Source organism: Heloderma suspectum, chromosome 4 (assembly GCF_057233095.1).
Source record: "Heloderma suspectum isolate Gila_16-S chromosome 4, 16-S_ref, whole genome shotgun sequence".
Taxonomy (NCBI): domain Eukaryota; kingdom Metazoa; phylum Chordata; class Lepidosauria; order Squamata; family Helodermatidae; genus Heloderma; species Heloderma suspectum.
Window position 1 is genome coordinate 166,823,216 of NC_139461.1, and position 23,397 is coordinate 166,846,612.

Consider the following 23,397-nt stretch of genomic DNA (forward strand, 5'->3'; position numbering starts at 1 on the left):
AGCAACCCCTGATTGGCCTAGTCGGGGGCTGAATATTCAAAATGGCTAGGGAATGTGACGTGGCAAATTGTGGGTTATTTAACCCACAATCTGCCACTGTTATGTGTGAACTGGGTTAATATGTGATCTTCCTTTCAATTTGATCAACTGACCTCTTTGGGAGCCTCACTTTGGATAAATTCCTCATAGATTTTCTTGGCCTTTTCAGCCATTTTAGCAGGCAATTTGGTTTTCTTATAGTCTTCACAAGCAATCCAGAACTCAATGTTCTCCTCACTGAACTCTGACTGGAGGAAGCTCCGGAAGCTGGCAAGCCCATCTACACAGAGAAAAAATGAGAAAAGTTCCGCTTTTAAAATCGTGGATTGACCATAGTAAATTCAAATGAGAGACTTTGCTGTCTGACATGGAAAATGTTAACCCTACTATATTATCCTCCTCCAAAGACTGCATACCTACAGTGATGGGATAGATTCTGAGAAATGGAAATCAAGTAGAAATAAGAAGCTGAGGCCCAACTATATTGTTCCAGTAAAGCAAACATAATCTGAATATATGATCAAAGGAAAAGTAATGCAGAAGTTGGGACTCTAAGGGCAGTATCCAACAGGGTGCAACTGCTAATATAAAATGTAAATTACCTCGCGTTAACATAAACTACTCTAGGTTTGGGGGTGTCTCCATGAGCGATTTACTCCGAGCTGGCTGCGTTTGGAAATCATTAGGGATATATGACGTTGTGGCCATCTAGCAGCCACCCTGGAGCTTATCAGGGAAAAACTGGATTTCCTGAGACTAATTAAAGTCCAATTCTTTTCCTTAAGTCGGGTTCTCCGTGATATAGTTGCTGTGTGCCCCAACCCCCACATTTACCTCAGGTATGCTAGTCCTACCCAGGGGGTGCCTTTGGGTGTTTTCCTGTGTGTTTCCTGTCCCTGGACAAACCAATTAGTGTCTACTCAGAAGTAACTCCCATTGTGCTCAATTAGGCTTGTCCCCTGAATGCCCACATCAGAATTTATAGAGATCCCCCTCAATTGAAATGGCATGGTTTAAAGCACAAATTCCTTAAATGCTGTAAAGCGTGATCTTGAGGCTCTGATTCTCCTTTGTTTGGTTTATTGCCTTAGGAAGTAATTACTTCACACCGTCGTTATAGAGATCCTGCACAGCATCAGGTTAGAAAGGGGGCTGGTTTCCCATCCCTATGTTTTCCCCTGCCCCCTTATCTTTCCCAGCACAAGCATATGTGTGTCTACTCAGAAGTAACTCCCACTGTGCTCAATGAGGCTTGCTCCTGAAATGCCAGTGCACTTGGAGCTTCAGGGGAAGCATGGGGGGAGGGAGAGCGTGGGGGGGAGCCTCTCTTATTGGTTGAGTAGCCCCTGCCAGTCAGATGACATCCACTCCAACCCCCACCCCCACCTGGAAGTATATTCTGTGATTTTTACTGGTGCGGAGCACTCGCTCGTGGAGCCCTGCGTGGACCAAAGTGCAGCAAAGCTGATTCCTTTTTTAAAAATCCAGTACTCCTCCATTCACTTCTCCTTCTGTTGTCATGGAAACATCCCCTTTGAGTTATATATTCAGTTGGCCTACATACTATCTACACTACAAAACTATGTTTGATCCTGCTCTAGGGCTCATGCCATGGCTTCCCTTAAAGAATCCTGAGAATTGTTGTTTGGTAAGGTGACCACTTACGTATTACCAAAAAGAGGACACTTTTTTTTAAAATCAAATCTGCATACATTAATGTATATGTATAGATGCAAATTTAGAAACACTGACTATAATTTAAATAGAAATACAGTTGTATTGCCCCTGCAGTAGGCTCTGAACTCTTAATTTAGAGGTGCCAAGATAGTGATAAATCAGACCCAGGTTTACTTACAAGGGGGACTTTATTGAGTTACTTACAGCACACAGGCGTACCCAATGGTACAGTTTCTCTGAACCCAGAGCCATGGGGTACAATGGGTCTTATACCATACAAATTAGCAGTAAGGCAGCATAACAGCAGCAAGCGCCCCCTAGTGTTCATTCCCAGCATAGACTAACAGCACTTGGTTCTCAGCACAGCCACCTGTAGCTTTAAGGTAAACTTCACTTCCCAGGCACATCTTGATTAGATACTCTACTCATTCATATGGAATGTGCTAGGCTGCGCTATCAGCCCTTTGACCCATCTTCACATGCTCAGAGGCTTACCAGCAAGGGAATTGCACTCATAATGAACTTAAGCAAGCATTATGGATCTCTAGGCCCCTCTAACACTACAGGCGACTTGGTTACGCTCCTGGGGCCAATACAACAGTGCATCTCACTATAGTGGGGAAGACTGATTAGGTGGCCTGTGTGCCTGTGCCATCTGCGGTCCAGGTGCTAACTGTTGATGGGCAACTTCAAGGCATCTGATCTCCCTCCTTGTGGTTCTTCATCTTTAAACCAGACTTGGACTGGACAGCCTTTCAAATAGAGGATGCTTTGAAATAGAGGGCTGTCCTCTGACAGCCCTGCATATAGAGGACTGTCCTCTCTAATGTAGGACACTTAGCCACTCTACGCTGAGGCACTGAGAATTCTCTGCTAGGGATCCTTCACCCTATCCCTCACAATCTACATTTCGCAAGCCGCTCCCCTCCACATAGACTTCGGTGTGAAGTAGTCCCTTACTGTGAACACCAGATCACATGGAGGTCCAATTCATACCATCTGTCTCCCTTATATGTTCACTGAGAAGGCCCAGTTCACGTGGAGGCTATCTGTATGGGGTAGGGAGAAGTGTGTTGTGCTCCTTTACCACACTGTTACAGAATCACACCCCCAACCCTACCTCATGGGTCAATGTATGAATTGGGGCAATGACAGTTAAATCAATATGCCATTAAAGTGTTCTTGATCCCTCTATGTCTCTGATTTGAGGAACAATATAATTTGGTATTTATAAAAAGCATCATCATCATAATTTATTTATTTATTATTAAATTTATTACTGCATTTATATCTTACCATTCCCTAGGGACCTCAAAACAGTAGTTTAACCTACTCATGGCTTGCAAGTACTCTAACATTACTAGGACAGGTGGTATTCCAGTGGTAGGAGAATTTCACAGCAGACTTACAAGGATTTAGAAGGAGTTTCTCCAGAGAGTTGCGCCACTGCCATGCCTCCTCTAGAGAAGGTCTGAAAAGATGAAGGGAACAAATATATATATAAGTACACCCCTTAAAGGAAGTGAAACAGCAGTCACTGATAAATGGGATATTATAGCAGAGAGATTTTGTCAGCATAATAAAGAAGGATAAATAATAAAATAGCATTCAAAGCATTTTATACACATTACAACAGCCCAGTAAGGTAGGTCAGAATTATTATCCCTGTATTACAGATGAGAGGATTTATGCTGATAGAAGTAGTAGCTTGTCTAAGTCCGCCTAACACGTTAATGGCAGAAGGGAGAGCCTTGATTTGTAGCTCAAGACTCAAATAAGTGAGAAAATGGAGATCTATGATCAGATCTCCTGTCTCTTTAAATATTTGTAAAAAGCAGCCACAGAGCAGGGAATTTAGACTGCAATTGCACCATTAGGTAAAAAACAGCTACACAGATTTCAAGATCCCTTAGGCTCCAGGGTCAAGAACTACCTGCCGTCACTTGACTACCTCTCGCAGATTCATCCATAGATTTCATCCCTCCCTCCTTCCAACTCGTGACCCCAGAGATTCTAGGCCAAAAAAAGAAAAGAAAAGAATTTTTTGGATTGTAAGGGGGGAAATAATTGCAATAGGAATATTGCATTAAAACACTGTTTCAGATTTGGGCACAATGCAGCAGAGAAGTGGAGGAATGGTGTACATATAGTATGTAACACATGAAGGTGGCAGCAGTGTTGTGACAAAGAAGAGTTTCGTATTGGTTAAATGGGTGACAATGTAGGGTGTGTCTTTAAAGTGTATTTAAAAGTGTGCCTCGATGGAGAGTCTCAGAGGTTATAAGAACCTGCAAATGAAGTAGCGGATAAAACCCAAAATCTAGGCCAACACTGCCATGATTGTGTCAGAAGCACTAGATAACTAGCTAGAGCCAGGCAGCATTTTTTCCCCCAAAGTGTGGAAGAAACTGGTATGCAAGAGACACATGCTTGGAGAGGGCTGTAGCTCACTGGCAGAGCACCTGCAGAAGGCCTCAGGTTCAATCCCCAGCTTCTCCACATAGAGCTAGGAAAGAATCCTGCCTGAAACCCTGGAGAGCCACTGCCAGTCAGTGTCAATGATACTGGGCTAGACGGACCCATAGGCTGACTCAATATAAGGCAGCTTCCTATGTTCCACAATTGCCCTGGTGTGGACATCCACCGAACTATCATATCTGGTCAAACAGCTTTGCAGGGTTTTTTAGTGCTTTAAAACCCACAAAACCTCTTTAGAGAACAAAAGAAGTGAGTGTACAGTACACCATGGGATTGGGCGACTATAGCTCTGTCATTCATACCACATTCATCTCTCTTTAAAAAGATCTGCTCCCAGCTAAACCAATACTACTTAGCACGTGCTACAAGCATGTGTCCTTTCCTCCCTTTGTGCATTAAGACTTCTGTCCCTGAACCCAATTAACATCATCGCCAATGATGTCAGCGGCCCGCTCCAAATGACAGAATAAACATGCTCCATCACAGTCACAGAATTGAAGAGAAATCCCAGAACCAATAAGAAATAGTGAGGGTAGCGCAGCACTTAACATGGGCCTGCTGCTAAAATGGCATTTCCATACTGAGTTCCCCCATCTCCCCCATCATGTATACTATAGGATTACTTGCCCCATGCCCTCACATCATCCATTTTCCTGCTTGAGGGACCCAATGAGGTAGAGTGGAACTGGGGAAATGCACATTATGATGGTGTCAGGACATGGGGTAAGTGATCCTACATGTTATGGGCAAGAAGAAAGGAACTCAGTGTGGAGGAGCAGTAGCCTTGTGTTGAGCGCAACATGCAGTTTTTCCCTGACACTTTGAAATACTATATAAAGCCTGCTCCTGCAAATCCTCCTCTTAAGGCTGGGGCTTTGAACATTTCTTTCCATTTATAATATCACCAGTTTGTCCTGTGTGAAATCAGGCAGAAAGGGAATGGAGTGGGGAACGATCCCTCCCCAACCTTCTCCATCCCCTGAGTATTTACTCTCTCATTCTCAAAATCTGAAGGTTGAAATCTTTCCCCTGCTCCGGCTGTGGCTTTGGGGTCTGCTTTTGTCCCTCCCACAGATCAAATGCTAGTTCCCACGGTCTCCTAAGGGATGTTGTGAAGAACTCCCTTTGTCTCAAACAAGACATGCCAAAGGATTCTCACAGCAAAGTGGATAATAATTATCTGATTTTACTCAGACTTTATGGACTTGAATTTGAGTGATTAATTTATGAAAAAAAAACTATAAAGGCCATGTACAGACGCTGAAAATGCATGTAGACACTGTTACTCAACAGTCAGGAGGGAGAAGGGAGACCGCTTAGACATAAACCTGCCTAGTTCAGAGAGGCTTCATGTACATCTAGGCCCTAGAATGTAGGTGTACATTTTGTAGGCAGGAGACCTGGTTACTTGTGAGCAGATATGCAGAGTCTTGATATTTGGGATGCTATTTCAAAGTGCTTCTGAAGGATTCAGTCCTGCTTACTTCTGAGTAGACATGCAGAAGCCTTGTTCTGCTTACTTCTGAGTAGGCTTTAAATGGTAATAATCACACCTAACTTGACCCCACCAACTCTACCTTTGGCTCCACCCACAGATGGAATGTGGGCACCAAGACCTTTCCCAATTTGCAAGTTAGCCCTCAGGCTGAAAAATGTTCCCCACTCCTGGTCTAGGGTATTTACAGACAAACAACCGCCAGTGTGGTCTACAGAATAGAGGATCTGGGAATTCTAGCATCAAGAAATAGGAGTTCTGGGTTGCCACTTTTGCCATGGACTAATTGTGTAGCCTTCGGTAAGTAAGTCTCTTTGAGCTTCAGTTCTCCAACTGTAAAGCTGGAATACTTGTTATTATACCTTACAAGACATAGTAAACTTGTAAAGCACTTTTAATAAGCAAAGAAATATGTAAAAAATAAGTACTAGTAATAGTTCAACTAGAGTAAAAGAAACGAAAGAGTGAAAGAAACTAGAGTGAAAGAAAAAGACAGAGGAAAGAAATGGTGGTTCAGCTATTAAGTAAGGATGGAAAAATGATAACAGATGACAAAGAAAAGGCAGAGGTGCTCAGTTCCTACTTTGGCTCAGTCTTCTCCCAAAAGAGGGTGTATGACCCCCCTGGCAAAGACAAAGTACAGGCTGAAGGGGCAGGATTGCAGCATGGGATCGATAGGCATACGGTCAAGGAACACCTAATTATTTTGAATGAGTTCAAATCTCCAGGGCCAGATGAACTGCATCCTAGAGTAATAAAGGAACTGGCAGAAGAACTCTCAGAACCACTGTCTATTCTCTTTGAGAAATCATGGAGGACGGGTGAAGTGCCAGATGACTGGAGGAGGGCTAATGTTGTCCCTGTCTTCAAAAAGGGTAAACAGGAGGAACCTGGGAACTACAGACCAGTCAGTCTGACATCAATCCCTGGGAAAATTCTGGAGCAGATGATAAAGCAATCCATCTGTAAGCACCTTGAAAACAATGCAGTGATGACTCGAAGCCAACATGGATTTGTCAAGAACAAATCCTGCCAGATGAATCTGATCTAATTTTTTGATCAAGTAACCTCCCTTGTGGACCGTGGGAATGCTGTAGACATAATATACCTCGACTTCAGCAAAGCTTTCGACAAAGTGCCCCATGATATCCTGATGAGCAAATGAGCTCAAAGTGGGCTAGATGAAACAACGATCCGGTGGATCCACAGTTGGCTACAGAAACAGAATCAAAGAGTGCTTATCAATGGGACCTTCTCAAACTGGGGAGAGGTAATGAGTGGGGTACTGCAGGGCTCGGTCCGGGGCCCAGTGCTCTTCAACATTTGTATTAATGACTTGGAGGAAGAGGTGCAGGGAATGCTGATCAGATTTGCAGATGACACAAAATTGGGCGGGATAGCTAATACTTTGGAAGACAGAAACAAAATTCAAAGTGATCTTGAAGGACTGGAGCGCTGGGCAGAAAACAACAGAATGACATTTAATAGGGATAAATGCCATGTTCTGCGCCTAGGAAAAAGAAACCAAATGCACAGTTACAAGATGGGGGATACGTGGCTCAACCACACTACAAGCCAGAAGGATCTTGGAATTGTTGTCGATCACAAGGTGAATATGAGCCAACAATGTGATGTGGCTGCAAAAAAGGCAAATGCTCTTTTGGGCTGCATTCATAGAAGCGTAGCTTCCAAATCCTGGGAAGTACTAGTTCCCCTCTACTCAGCACTGGTTAGGCCTCATCTGGAGTACTGTGTCCAGTTCTGGGCACCACACTTTAAGAAGGATGCAGACAAACGAGAGGGTTCAGAGGAGGGCAACAAAGATGATCAGGGGACAGGAAACAAAGCCCTATGAAGAGAGACTGAAAGAACTGGGCATGTTTAGCCTTGAGAAGGGAAGACGGAGGGGAGATCTGATAGCGCTCTTCAAGTACTTGAAAGGTTGTCACAGAGAGGAAGGCCAGGATCTCTTCTCAATCATCCCAGAGTGCAGGACATGGAATAATGGGCTCAAGTTACAGGAAGCCAGATTCCGGCTGAACATCAGGAAAAACTTCCTGACTGTAAGAGCAATACGACAATGGAACCAATGAACTAGGGAGGTGGTGGGCTCTCCCACACTGGAGGCCTTCAAGATGAGGCTGGACAGCCATCAGTCAGGGATGCTCTGACTTGGATTCCTGCATTGAGCAGGGGGTTGGACTAGATTCTATGATTCTATGAGTGTGTACAGACATACATAATTGGAATGGTCAAGCTGCTGTGGAACTGGACTGTTCCAGTTTTGGTCAGATGCACAAATGTCTCTGCAGTACAGTCAACTTTAGAAGAAGCTGTGCTAGTTTTTAGCAGAAGCTTGCTGTGTACAACATCAATTGACTTGCCTTTGTGACATCATAAAACTCCACCACCCCATGTTCAGCTTAAAAGGGGGAGGGGTTTAAAGTGCCAAACAAATGTTATATTGGATAAACTAAGCAAAATGCTTAGAAAAAAAAAATCAAGGCAGACAACCTGCCTGAAGTGTGGAGGTAGGGGTGAAGAGCAGAGGAAATCAGTGCTGCATTCAGAAGAAATTAAGTATGTCATTTGAAGAGCAAATGTGGGTGGAAGCAGAGCTCATCCTGCAGCAGAAAAAACAACACAGCTCCTGTTTGTATGTACATGACATCTGTGTACATCTCCAGAGTAACCAATTCTGCAAAGTTCACTGATTTCCATTCACAGAACTCACACTATTCATGTCTGGCAATTCGGACAATCTCTGACATCTCAGTGGGAGCAACAGCAACACAGAAGGCACTTGTTGAGCTGTACAGATGGCAACAGCTCATGCTCACACTCAAGTACAGGCAGTGTCCTAAGAAATGGCAGGTAGCTTTTCTGCAGAACACTCTGTAATTCACCTTGCATTGCTGCATGAGCATTGGTGGGGGCAGGGGCAAGTGTTGGCTGAAGTCTCTGCATGAGATTAGATGAAGTGAAGCAGCACATCCAATCTCCAAAGAACAGCCATGTGCCCTTAGGCCTTTTTTCTTCTTGAAAGCAAACACACAGGTATGCACAGGCTTGAGGTAGTGTAATTCTGATCTGAACTGTTCATTTAAGTTAAGTGCAACTGACTTCCAAGCACCATCCATATTTGTCTGTGCTATAATTTGTCATGTCTTCTGAGAATTTATTTGCTTAAGAAGGGAATGAAAGGTAGAATAGAAACAGAAGCACTCCCCACCACTGAAGATCATGCAATGGTTTGGAAAGCAATTTCACATCAATGAAGGGGTGAGCCAACTTCTGGGTGCAACTTGAAACAAGGAAGCGCAAGTTCCCAGTCTCAACAAGCACAGAAGTGACTACCATCAGTGCAAATGGAATTATATTTTCAAGGAAGGGAATGGGGGACCCTAAGTCTTGGTCAAGTAATTATCTTTCAACCTTCATTCCCCATCTGCCAAACAGTTGCTCAGTATATAGGGCTATTGTAGGACATGGAAGAAAAATCATTTAAAGCATTAACAGTACAATCCTATGCATGTCTGCTCATGCAGTAAGCCCCTATGACTTGGCTTGTCAAGTAGTAAGCCCTATGACTTGGTTTGTATGACATGAGAGCCCACCATGGCTTAATTTACCCACAGGGATATCACATTGTGCCAGGCAGCCGCAGGTACCCAGCTTGACATGGCTTGCCATGTCATGCAAACCCAGGCAGCAGGGGTTGTTTGGGAGTTTTTGAGGGTTAGACAGCCCTCAGATAACTCATGGCTTGTTTTAGGGTTATTTGAGGGTTGTCTAAACCTCAAAAAGCCATCAAACAACCCGTTGCCTAGGTTCCCATGACATGACAAACCACGACAAGGTGTGTGCCTGCAGATGCCATGCAAAAATGGCCCCCCTGGGCACCCAGCATATTGTGACAGCCCCGCAGCTAAATTAACCCATGGTGAGCTGTGTGATGTGCAAACACGCTGATTGAGTTCAATGGGACTTACACATGGTTTTTAATAATTAAAAAAATGTCCTTAGTACTTTTTAGGCTGCAGTCCTACCTCCACTTGTTGTTGTTGTTGGTGTTCATTGGAAGGACAGATACTGAAGCTGAAGCTCAAATATTTTGGCCACCTAATGCGAAGAGAAAACTCCCTGGAAAAGACCCTGATGCTGGGAAAGACTGAAGGCAAAAGGAGAAGGGGACGGCAGAGGATGAGATGGCTAGATCGCATCACTGATGCAATGAATATGAACTTGAGCACGCTCCGGGAGAGAGCGCAGGACAGGAAGCCTGGCATGCTATGGTCCATGGGGTCACGAAGAGTCGGACACGACTGAACGACTGAACAACAACAACAAGTGGAGGTAGGACTGCAGCCTAAAAAGTACTAAGGACATTTTTTAAATTATTATGTTAACCGATCATTATGCAGGCACTTCAGATGTGCAATTTAATTCTGACCCTTAACTAAACTGTAATGGGATTTCCCTCATTTTAATTGCTGAAGTGAGAATTGCCCAGAGCTAAAGCATGCCTAGACATACTGTCCCCAAGCCCAGATGTGGTTTTGTTCTGCCAGGTTGTCAAGAAATGCTATGTATGTAAATAACTGCTGTTGTTCTGTAATGATCAAACACTTTTGTGTGACCTCTGTGAGGCTTTAATGTATCTGTGTAGGCCTGAGGCCTAGCATTGTTAGTATGTTGAAGGCCTGTTTGAGCAGTAGTTTAGTGACAAGTGGAGAACGAGTCAGTCACTTTTAATATTAATAGATGGGACCTGGATCAAGTGAATTCAATTTTGATTGATCTGGGAAACATCAGACTGGTTGGTTGGGGGTTCCAGGTTGGCAGAAAAGAGCAGTTGGAAAATCACCGCTGAAAGTTAAAGAATTGACAGTTTAGGGATTCAGTCAGAGTTTGTGGTCAGTCAGCAAGGACTAGGAGAAAGCTGAGGAGAAAGTAAATAGCTAAGCTGAATATTAAGCTATTTCTTCCTTGTGTGATAACCATATGTGGCTGGTGAAGATCTGGAATAGGGAGCAGATGGTGGTGTGATGCCAGGAGGCTGCCCTAAGGTCTTCCCAAAAGAAGGTTAGTTACATAAGCAGGTATTAAAACTGAGATAAACTGTCCAAGCAGCCAGTAGTACAACAAAAGGAGCTTTGGCGTCAAAGGAATACTGTACCAAAGAGCTGAGGTAAAAGATATCATTAAGAGACTTGTATCGACAAATGTGTCTCTTGAGTCCTTAAGAATTGTCACTAAGCAGTCTTTTGAAAACCCCAAAGTAAATATTGCTTTATGTACAAAATATTCCTTTAATAAATTAGTGCCCATCTCATGCCTAAGCCTCTTAGACCAAGCTACTAGGAGGTTTTGAAATATTTTGAAAGAATTGGTGACGGGAAAGGGTCAGCTTGTGGAACTCTGGGCAGTGGCAGGGAGTTCCTTGGGCCCTGAAATATAAGCAATTTGTTAGAAAAAATAATAAACCCCATAGGTGGGATTGCCCAGTGAAGGCGCAGATTCCCCATTCAGGAATATGGGGAGAGAAATTTGATTGTAATACTTGCTGCTGATATATTCCATATTTGTTGTTGTTCCATGGCACTTTTAAAGTAGTTGCAATGCACTTTGAGTTTATTGTCTAAAGAAGAAAATGTGAGAATAAAAACATAGTAAATAGTCCTGCCTCGCGTGAGTCACGAACCAATAATGGAGCGTTACGCTTTTTTTAAAAAAACTTTTTCTGATTAAAAGTGCCATTGCTCCACTGCTTCATTCTCCCCCTTTTCAGGGTTTTTCTTTTCCTTTCCCTGAGGAGCCTTTTGAACACAATGTCTGTTTTACTCCTTCCCCATTTAATTCATCTGCCTACCTTTATATCAGGAGTGAACTGTGCTAGCCAAATCATCTCGATTTTGGTGGGTAAATCTGTGCCGCATCACTTTGTCAGCATGCACAAACTGCTTGCCCTAAATACCCAGTGCTGTGTGGGTGCCCCAATTATGCAGGACCACAGGATGTGGTTTGGGGCACAAAATTCAAGTACATGAAAATCTCAGCTTTCGTTAAAAAAAAAAAAAGTTTTCTGTCACTCATGTCTGCAGATATATGCTTGAATGTTTGAGACTAATGCCTGTTAAAATATCTCAAAGCCAGAGGAATGGCTGAATATGATTTCCTGAGACCAGCCCGGGGTGCTTCAGTGGCATTCGCATGCATCTCTGCATAATGAGCAAAATCAGAATAGATGATGAAAAATAGTAACATTTTTTAATAAATTACACAAAGAGACATCACGAAGACTTTCCCAGTTTGCATAATTTGTACAGGATGCAGAATTCAGTATGAGATCCATATCAAAAGAGGCTGTGACCTTATACGTGACTTTGCTCTCCAAAACTTTCACTCCAGCAGGTACAGTGGAAAACATTAAGCTCTCCATCTAAATAACCAGAGGAGCATCTGTCCAGCAACGTGAGACTTCTGTTTCCTTGCCATGACAAGGAAGCACAGAGTGTCACAGCAACTGAGAAGTGCAGTGCCTAATTTGCTTCAAATGGCTTTCAAAAGGGAAAGTGCATTATTATCTATCTAATTTGTCTCTAATGATAGTTAAAACTAGGCTAATAACAGCTGCGCCAATCACAATGCAATCTTCAGATCAGCCCATCTGCAGAGCCTTCTTTTGGTATAATTCGAAACAGATTCAGGGGAATGAAGCCAGGAGAGTTTCCCCCTCTCTCACTGAGGCCACTCTTTTCCCTGACAGAATCAGATGCTACTGGTGTTCGTTTTGTTCCAGTTCCTGGAACTGATTTGTCTTTGGTACAAACGGGAGACTGTTTTCTCACAGATAAAAATGACAGTGATTGATGTGGGAGATCGGCATGCGGCAGCACTTTGCATGGGGTTCCAAAACAAGCCGAAATGGAATCATCCACTCTAAAATACAGACCAATAAATCTTGCAATTGATACAATTCATTGTTGCTTTTCTCTGCACACACTTTGTGAAGTGCTTCTTCTAACCCTGTCAATATACATCTGAGGTTTTACTGACAGGGGATTGATATGGTCAATCTCACAAGCCAGAATCCTGTGACAAGTACTGAAAATCATGGGATCAGCTTAAAAATATTTTTCAGGGTGGTTTTGTTTTCCCTTTTGTAAAGCGAATGTAACTTTCATATATCACTGAGGCACTTAATTTCTTGTTTAAACACTCATTTTTAAACCCTGTAAATTTCTGTATTAACCCACAAGTGGCAGCAAAATGGAAGCGTGGGCTGGAACTCCCTGATTTCCCTTTCCCACTGGATGGGGAAGTGTGGTAAGAGCCAGTGTGGTGGTTAGAGTGGTGGATTTAGATCAGAGATCTCCAGGTGCAAATCCCCGGTGAGCCTTGAACATCACCTTGAGTTAATCACTGTCTCTCAGCCTAATTTACCTCACAGGATTTTTGTGAGGATGAAATGGAAGGGAAACCACTGGTATCAAGCAGGATACAAATTAGATAAACACATACATACATAGTTGTTGCCACCTTTTTCCAGGTCCTACTACTGTGCAATTAACAGTAGCCTGACAAACAGAAATGTTGAAGATTTTTGCGAACTATTTCCATGCCAAGAAATCTCCACCTGCTACGTTTACTGCATTTTAGGCTGCTGTTAAAGGCACAGGAGTGGGGCCAGTAAAATAGTGGTAACCATAGGTGCTCATACATTTCCTATCTGTGTGACCAGACAGTATTTTTAAGGAGAACAGATGTGCACCATAAGATGCACAACCACACCCCTGTTCTGCCAGGTACCATCCTTGCGCTCCCACATTCCACACCTTGAGTCTCTAGGCTAGGGCTCCCCAACATGGCACCCGTAGATCCCCCCAATGGTGCCCATGAAAGGGTCCCCAACAAGGTGCCCATAGGCACCCAATTTAAAAAAAAATGTTTTCCCCGTTTTTTAAATATATATACATAGATTTGTATGAAATGCATGCAACTTTCTAGCAATTATACATTGTTGTTTGTTGTTGTTGTTGCTGTTCAGTCGTTCAGTCGTGTCCGACTCTTCGTGACCCCATGGACCATAGCACGCCAGGCCTTCCTGTCCTCCACTGTCTCCCGGAGTGTGCTCAAGTTCATATTCATTGCATCGGTGATACTTTCTAGCCATCTCATCCTCTGCCATCCCCTTCTCCTTTTGCCTTCAATCTTTCCCAGCATCAGGGTCTTTTCCAGGGAGTTTTCTCTTTGCATTGGGTGGCCAACATATTTGAGCTTCAGTTTCAGTATCTGTCCTTCCAATGAGCAGTCAGGGTTGATTTCCTTTAGGATGGACTGATTTGACCTCCTTGCAGTCCAGGGGACTCGTAAGAGTCTTCTCCAACACCACAGTTCAAAAGCATCAATTCTTCGGCGCTCAGCCTTCCTTATAGTCCAGCTCTCACACCCATACATTACTAATGAGAAAACCATAGCTTTGATTACACGGACCTTTGTCGGCAAGGTGATGTCTCTGCTTCTTACTATGCTGTCTAGGTGTGCCATAGCTTTCCTCCCAAGGAGCAAGCGTCTTTTAATTTCATGGCTACAGTCACCGTCTGAGGTGATCTTGGAGCCCAAGAAAATAAAATCTGTCACTGCTTCCATTTCTTCCCCTTCTATATGCCAGGAAGTGATGGGGCCAGATGCCATGATCTTTGTTTTTTTAATGTTGAGTTTCAAACCAGCTTTTGCACTCTCCTCTTTCACCCTCAACAAGAGGCTCTTTAGATCCTCTTTGCTTTCTGCCATTAGGGTGGTATCATCTGCGTATCTGAGGTTGTAGATAATTCTCCCAGCAATCTTAATTCCGACCTGTGATTCATCCAACCTGGCATTTCTCATGATGTGCTCTGCATATAAGTTAAATAAGCAGGGCGACAATATACAGCCTTGTCGTACTCCTTTCTCAATTTTGAACCAATCGGTTGTTCCATGTCTGGTTCTTACTGTTGCTTCTTGACCCTCGTACAGGTTTCTCAGGAGACAGGTAAGGTGGTCTGGTACTCCCATCTCTTTAAGAATTTGCCACAGTTTGTTGTAATCCACACAATCAAAGGCTTTTGCGTAGTCAATGAAGCAGAAATAGACGCTTTTCTGGAATTCTCTTGCTTTCTCCATGATCCAGCAAATGTTGGCAATTTGATCTCTAGTTCCTCTGCCTCTTCGAAACCCAGCTTGTACTTCTGGTAGTTCTCCGTTCACATACTGCTGAAGCCTAGCTTGTAGGATTTTGAGCATAACCTCGCTGGCATGTGAAATGAGCGCAATTGTACGGTAGTTTGAACACTCTTTGGCATTGCCCTTCTTTGGAATTGGAATGTAAACTGACCTTTTCCAGTCTTGTGGCCGCTGTTGAGTGTTCCAAATTTGTTGGCATATTGAGTGCAGCACTTTAACAGCATCATCTTTTAGGATTTTAAATAGCTCAGCTGGAATACTGTCATCTCCGCTAGCTTTGTTGTTAGTAACGCTTCCTAAGGCCCACTTGACTTCACTCTCTAGGATGTCCGGCTCAAGTTCAGTGACTGCACTATCATGGCTATCAGGGACATTCAGATCTTTCCTGTACAGTTCTTCTGTGTATTCTTTCCACCTCTTCTTAATCTCATCTGCTTCTGTTAGGTCCCTGCCTTCTTTGTCCTTTATCATGCCCGTCTTTGCACAAAACGTTCCCTTGATATCTCTGATTTTCTTGAAAAGATCTCTAGTCTTTCCCATTGTATTGTTTTCCTCGATTTCCTTGCATTGTTCATTTAAGAAGGCCTTCTTGTCTCTCCTTGCTATTCTCTGGAACTCTGCATTCAGTTGGATATATCTTCCCCTTTGTCCCTTCTTTCCTCAGCTACTTGTAAAGCCTCATCAGACAGCCACTTTGCTTTCTTGCATTTCTTTTTCTTTGGGATGGATTTAGTTGCTGTGTCCTGAACAATGTTATGGACCTCTGTCCATAGTTCCTCAGGCACTCTGTCTATCAGGTCTAATCCCTTAAATCTATTCATCACCTCCACTGTGTATTCATAAGGGATATGATTTAGGTCATACCTGTATGGTTTAGTGGTTTTCCCTACGTTCTTCAATTTAAGCTGGAAATTATACATAGGCTTCAACAAAACCAGAACAAATATCCAAATAAGGATCCATTTGAAGGTGGCATCTATTTGCCACCCATTCAAATATTGAAAGAGTTATAAGGTCCTCAATCCATTGCATTATAGGAGGTGAGTGTTTATCCTTCCAGTGTTGTAATATTGTTGCAATAAAAAGTGTAGTAATATCTGTCCTTTAGCTGTCAAAAGGGCACAGAGAATCCATTTACACTAACCACTTGTTAATAGACATGAAGCAGATAAATAATTTAAAAGAGTTTGTACATCAATGAATATTAAGGACTGTTTCAGTACAAAATGTATCTGTGTAGTAATCTCCCCCACAAAAGAAGCAACTACTGGACAGTGCCAGAACATATGTTTAAAAGAAGCATTAGCTGTATTGCACTGTGAGCAATTAGCTGAATTAGGTAAACCCTTATTGAAGAGACATTGTAGCGTCCAATAGACATGAAACAAAATTTTCAAAATTATTTTTGAAAACAGAATTATTTTACTGAATAAGATGCAGCCTAAGATCCATAGATGCGACAGGTAGACGCCAAAGTGGTGATCCACTGATTTGGCATTTTGTGATCATGCCCACAACCGTTTCTCAAATTCCCAAATGTGCCCATGGGTTTAAAAACGTGGGGGACCCCTGCTCTAGGTAACCCTATGCATGTGTGAAAATACCTTGAGAAGTTGTAGTTTGTGAGGGTGCTGAGAATTCTATTAGAGGCCCATGGTTCCTCCACAAAACTATGCCTCCCAACATTCCTTGAGGAGAAGCCATGTCAGTTATGCCAGTTTAGATTTATAGTGGAGACATGCCCTTAGTCATGCCCTTAGATTTGCCCTAAGTCAGACATGCCCTTAGTCAGACAGTCAAGTCTACTTAATATTAAAGGTGGAGAAACAGCAATCTCACTGGAGATTGCTGGGGATTGGGAGAGGCAAAAGCCTCTCCTGACCCCTAGCAATCCTTAAATCTCAGCAGGCAGAGAGGGGAGGTTTAAAGTTCTCCATCCCTCATGCTGATGTGTTTGTGTGTGTATGTGTGTGCGCGGCGCATGTGCGTGCGCACATGCGTGTGTATGAGAGGAAGAGTGACTGAGTGCAAGGGAAGAGCCTGTGTATGTGTAACAGTAGGAGAAAGAGTCTGTGTATATATACATATATATGTGTATGTATGTGCACGCATGTGTGCGTGCGTGTTCACTCGTTCCCTGGTCCCCACCTTGACATTAGATGTGGCCTACAGCGCTGAAAATTTTGTGCACCCCTGCCTTAAATCCTTCTAGTTGCTCTTACTCAACTTTCTCTGAAGATACCCCTATCTTTCTCTCATCTGACCTTTCTCAGAGCGTGACTTTAAGACAGTTGTAAACCTCAACTCATATCCATGAAAAAGGTAGTAAAATTAGTTTACATGTATCTCCACAAGAGAAGACCCGTGTGCAGCAAAATATTCAAAACTAATGGATCTTCATGCTGAGACTGACACGTGTATTGCAATATCTTGCAATTCTTACATTACTTTTGCATATGCAAGAGATATGCATATCTCTTGAGAGTGTGAGAGTTAACCCACTCCTTCAAAAGTAATATTGTGAGATATGGCCCTCAGAAAAATGGGAAAACAAACCCAGCAGAAAATAGGGACACAGTGTTGTTGCAAGTCACTATTTCAAAAGTATATCTTAAATGGACCGATGATTGCATTCTTACTTCTGGGCCTTTGCTGGCTTCTCCGGCTTCTCCGGGTAAGGGATAATCAAGTCAATAGCCGAGTCAGGCTTCTGGAGCAAGGTGCCCAACTTGGTCTTGATCTCCTTGGCTCTGGAGGGAGAGATAATGAGAAAATACATGAGTGCAGCTTGCATTGTGTTCAATATATGCTAGACTGAGAAAGACACTCTAGTTGAGCTGCAGTGCATTTTATGAGACAGACAATTAAGTCAACTTCTTCCTACATTTTGAAATTAGCATCATTTTCTCAATTAAGGTGACTTGAAAGCAGCCGTCCCCAACCTGGTACCCTCCAGATGCATTGGACTACAACTCCCATTGTTTCCATGGTAAACCAGGGATGAGCAGAAGATAGATCTTGGATTATTTGCAATAGATCAGCAAGGATTTCTGACTCCCAATTGGTTAACAATTGCAACAACAAAACAACTTCCCCCGTCCTAAATTATACTGCTGAAATGAAGAGAGGTTGGGATAACTAGAAGTAGATTTTTGTGTGGAAGGATTGTGAGCTAAGTTCCATCCTGGAATTTAGAACGAATTCCTGAGCTCAGAATTCTTTAATCCTAAGTATATGTATTTTGCATTAGGCTCCCCTTGGTGGATCTAGGGCATCTAGTGTAAAAGAAAGAAAGAAAAAAAAAAAAAGTAGATTTTGCAGGCCTGAACTCTAACCAGTGCCCATCCCTGTTATAAACCACCATGGGATAATTATAAACGGTGGCATATACTTTACTTGAATAAATGAATGATCAGCAAATAGCTTTGCTGTCTTCCAATCCTTTTCTGGGCCCAATTTAAAGTGGTGGGTATAACCTTCAAAACAAACAACTTAGGACCTGATTACCTTAAAGAGCACCTCCTCCCACATGAACCTGCCCATTCATTAAGGTTCTGATACATATCCTGGTAACAGAGACATGCTTAGCTGGGACAAGGGAGAGCGCATTCGTTGCATCCAGATTACAACCTTCTCCTTGGTGTTTTTTTGCTGCCTCATGAAAACCTTTTTTATTCTGGCAGGCACTGAAACTTTGGACTGCTGATATTTGTAGGTTTTTGTAAACTTGACTGGCTTTTTACCTGCTTTCCTTTTATAGTGATTCATACAAAGAATGAACCATCAAATAATCTTTTAAAAATCATAATGAAAAGAAACAACACACATTACAGCTCTCCGCCCACCCCCTTGCAGAGATCAGGGGCATCTCTACACCAGCCTAAAATCCTGCATTTAAAACGGAGCTTTCAGCTTCCATTTTAAATGCTGGATCCTTTCCCCACTCCCTCTCCTCATATTTATCTCCCTCCTCTTCTTGCCACTTTTACTCTTTTCAAGGAGGAAACTCAAGCAGAACACAAAGAGGTAATTTGATAGCTCTTTATCTGCAATCTATGTAAAAATGGAACAAAGGGCATTTAGTGCAGGAGAGGCCTTGAATGATCACGGCATCATGTAAAAAGCCTGCAAACTTCCATGAAGGAGCAATCTCAATCACAGGATAAAGGCTCTGTGTGAAGAAAGCCCAAGGACATCTCTACACAAGCCTAAAATCCTGCATTTAAAATGGGGCTTTCTGCTTCCGTTTTAAATGCAGGATCACGACTCCCTTTTTCATGTGCTTCCTTTCTCCCCACCCCCTTCCCCCTCCTTCTCCCTGTATCTGGGGTTTGGGGTGCGGTGTCATCAATATGTGGATGACACGCAGCTCTACCTCTCGTTCAAATCTTCACCAAGGTTGGCTGTAGAATCCCTGTCCAAATGTCTGGAGACGATGAGTGCCTGGATGGGGAGGAATAAGCTGAAGCTGAACCCTGACAAGACCAAGGTAGTTTCGGTGGGAGCCAAGAGGAGGTTGGGGGATGTTGACCTGGTGTTGAATGGGGTACGGCTACCTTTGAAAGACCAGGTCCGCAGCCTGGGGATCATTTTAGACTCCCAGCTGTCCATGGAGGCTCAGGTGTCAGCTGTGAGCCGGACAGCGCTGTACCAACTCCATCTGATATGGCGGCTATGCCCCTACCTTCCCGACCATCTGCTCCCATCGGTAGTACATGCCCTAGTCTCCTCTCGTCTAGAGTGCTGTAATGCACTGTACATGGGGTTACCCTTGAAGACAGTTTGGAAGCTGCAGCTGGTACAAAACGTGGCGGCTCACCTGATTAAAGGCAGCTGCCAGCGAGATCACATCACTCCAGTGCTGAAGGAGTTGTACTGGTTACCAGTTGTTTTCTGGCGCTTCGGTTCTCCCCCCAAAGTTCAGGCGAGGGGGGGGAGGCGCCCCGCCTCACCCGGCCGAAATTCAGGCCGGGGGGGAGGCGCCCCATCCCTCGCTGCCGAAATTCAGGCCGGGGAGGAGCGCCCCGTCTACCCGGCCGCGAAAAAAAAAGTAAAGTAAAAAAACAACACCACACACTCGTGATAGGCTACGTAACGATTTACGTAGCCTATCACGGCTAGATTTCCAAAGTCAGCCGTGATAGGCTATGTAAATCGTCACGTAGCCTATCACGGGTGACTTTGGGGAAAAAAAAAAGCGCGTACGCAAATGGCGGCGCCCATGGGGCGCCCCCATTTGTATTCCTTAGTTTGGCACGTCTAGTCTACGTAAAGATCTACGTAGACTACGGCAAAAATAATGCAACGCTATTTGCGTTGTCCTTATTTTCGCCGTAGTCTACGTAAATGTTTACGTAGACTAGACGTGCCAAACTAAGGAATGCAAATGGCGGCGCCCCATGGGTGCCGCCATTTGCGTACGCGCTTTTTTTTTTTTTTCAAAGTCACCCGTGATAGGCTACGTGACAATTTACGTAGCCTATCACGGCTGTCACGTAGCCTATCACAGCTGACTTTGGAAATCTAGCCGTGATAGGCTACGTAAATCGTTACGTAGCCTATCATGGGTGTGTTTTTTTTGTTTTTACTTTTTTATTTTGCAATGGCAGCGGCGGCAACCGGTCAGAAGACCGGCCGCCACCCCCGCTGAAACGCCGCCGGGACCTGCCGCCGAGAGGGACATTCGCACAAGGTAAGTCCCATCCCGGGGGGAGGGGCGGGGGGCCGGCGGAGAATTTCACCACCAATTTCGGGGGGCCGAATGCGTTGGCATTCGGCCTCCTGGAGATTCGTGGAGAAATTCTCCGCCATCCCTATTAAAACCCTATGTAGTTCTGGCCCAGCCTATCTCAAGGAGTGCCTCCAGCAACACCAGACAGGCTGCTTAACAAGATCAGCCTCGGATGGCCTTCTCTCTGTCCCATCAGCCAGGACAGCTAGACTGGTGAGGACGAGAGAGAGGGCCTTCTCTGTGGTGGCCCCCACTCTGTGGAACTCCCTCCCTAGGGAACTCCGCCATGCCCCTTCTTTAATGAGCTTCCGCCACGCATTAAAAATGTGGTTGTTCAGGCAGGTATTTGGGGTGGGTTAGGGTATTTTTAGAAATATGTTTTTAATGTAGAATTTTATTGTTTTAAACGGTTTCTATTACTGTACATCGCCCAGAGTGGCTGGGTGACCAGCCAGATGGGCAATTAATAAAACAAACAAACAAATAAATAAATATCTGAGTCTTCAATTATTTTTCATTAATCTCGCTCCTCTTCTTGCCACTTTCCCTCTTTTCACGGAGCAAACTGAAGCGGAACACAATGGAGTAATTTGATAGCTCATTATCTGTGAACTATTTAAAAACGGAACAAAGGGCATTTAGTGCAAGAGACGCCTTGAATTATCACGGCGTCATGTAAAGAGGCCTCAAACTTCCGTGAAGGAGCAATCTCAATCGCAGGATAAAAGCTCAGAGTGAAGAAGCCCCAGGTTGCAAACTATGTACAATTCTGTTGCGTTGATCCTGTGTTACCATTATTTCTTTAAACTTAAGGGACCAATCCTACTGAAAGCTGGACCAGTCATAACATCTGGATACCCTTTCTGTTTCTTAACAGGGAACAGCAGGTGCTTAAATAAAAAGCAAGCACAGAAAACATTCCATTCCCCAATTTATAAGAACATAGAACTGCCTCATCTGATCAGACCAAGTCTCTTTATTCCATCCTGTTGTTTAGAAGTATACTGTCTGCATTCATGGAAGTTCCGTTTAGCTATCCTGTGGTTCAAGAACAAAGATTTGCTATGAAGCATGTGTTGTCAGGAAAATCTTATACTCTTTCTTCCATGTAGGCTTCACTCCCACCCATCTAAATTTATTTATTTGAGCCTCCGCAAAGACGTGCTGGAACATCCATGCTGTGAATTTTGTATCTTGTTGTATTTTTTGTTGCTTTTGGTTTATTGTTTTATATATTTCCCTTTTTTATATATACATACATAAATAGTCAGAGCCTTGTATTTTTCTTCATCAGACGTTTCAAAGACAGTTTATCAAAGGATGCAGTGTATAAAGGTCCCCTTGGAAAGTTTCCCTATTAGTTATCAGTCTCGGGTCTTTTCATTTTCTTGTCTTGTCTTTCTATTTCTATACACAGGAAATCCCAAAGTTCTCAAGGTTGACCGTTATGTTCTTAGCTTTTCAGACCCTGGAGTCAAAGCTTTACTCATCATTCTCTTTGGAGGACGTCAGCAGATGCTAAGGCCATTTCCATAATCAGCAGTTCCAAGAAATCTATTCACTTGACCTGAGAAAAGCTGTTTTCTTAGGCCAAAGGGTGGCCAAGTCCCCATGCTCCCTTTTGACCGAGGTGTCTCTTGAGTAAGGATACTCTCATTACAACTGCACAGTCAGATGTATCCAAATTGCACCTCCCCCTACCCCAATATGAGAAAGCAAACTTTATATCTTGGAAGCCACAGAGTACAGAAATTAGTAATAACCAAACACCCACACAACTTGCTTGAGAAGCTTTAAAAAACACCGTCGCTTGAGTAGGCACAGGGGCTCAATCCAAATCTTAAAAGCCACCATACCTCCCCTGCTAGGGTCCTGATCCAGATTGGGGCCCCAGCACCTACTCTAGAGTAAAAATAAAAAGACATATCTGCTACACATTTAAAGTAATGTCAGTTTGGGCCCTCTGTCTTCCAGGCAACTATGGCCTGGTTCTCAAATGGTAAACCTGTGTCTGGCCTGTGTCACTTCATACTACAGGTGAGTATCCATATGACTGAAACCATAAAAAAAATCCATGCACACAGGAAACTAGCATAATATATATAGGCTTTCTCCCTGACATGCTAGTTTTCTATTTGGAGGCTTTTTATTTTTTTATGGAGGAGCATTCAATCATGTGATCTCCCATCTACACTATGGAGTAGTACCAGGGCTGGTCCTATCATTAGGCAGAGTGAGGCAGCGATCTCAGGTGGCAGATGCTGAAGAGCTGGAAGCGGTGGAGAAGTTGGAGGACAGGAGTGTGTGTGCTACATGGCCTGCACTGTACCCCCTAAACTAGCCTACTCAAGTGCAGCAGAGGACACTGTCCTGGCCCCAGTGCTGACATACAATTCAACCACCAGTCTGGTCAGCTTCTGAACCTCGAATGGGAGGGGGGCCCATCTTGTTCTTCATCTTAGGCAGCACAATGTCTTGGGGAAGACCTGAATAGTGCAGCCAGACACAGATTTACAACCACAGTGAGAATTAGGCCTAAGGCTTAAGATACATGCTATGTTAAATCTGTAGGGTGATGCGGATCCTAACTTTCTTTTTTATCCTCTAAGTAAGCATGTGGGCCCCCAATCCGGACTGGCACCACTGTGTGCTCATAGGGGAGATTTAAACCTTTCCACTCAGCCACTCTCCCTGTCAGGTTGGAAACTGAGCCAATAGGACCCCAGAGCAGTTCTGATTCTGAGGAGGAACA

At 43.7% G+C, this 23,397-nt stretch overlaps 1 protein-coding gene across 1 annotated transcript in view; it reads right to left on the bottom strand.

The window, feature by feature from the left end:
- The window catches only part of LOC146347698 (regulator of G-protein signaling 5-like), a 47,789-nt gene that overhangs the window by 12,078 nt on the left and 12,314 nt on the right, over positions 1-23,397 (bottom strand). Inside the window, exons 2-4 of the mRNA XM_084851150.1 lie at positions 17,554-17,664; positions 3,126-3,187; positions 153-319 (exon numbers count right to left, since the gene is read on the bottom strand). Of these exons, the coding sequence (XP_084707276.1) occupies positions 153-319; positions 3,126-3,187; positions 17,554-17,664 (340 nt within the window). The remainder of the gene's footprint in view (positions 1-152; positions 320-3,125; positions 3,188-17,553; positions 17,665-23,397) is intronic.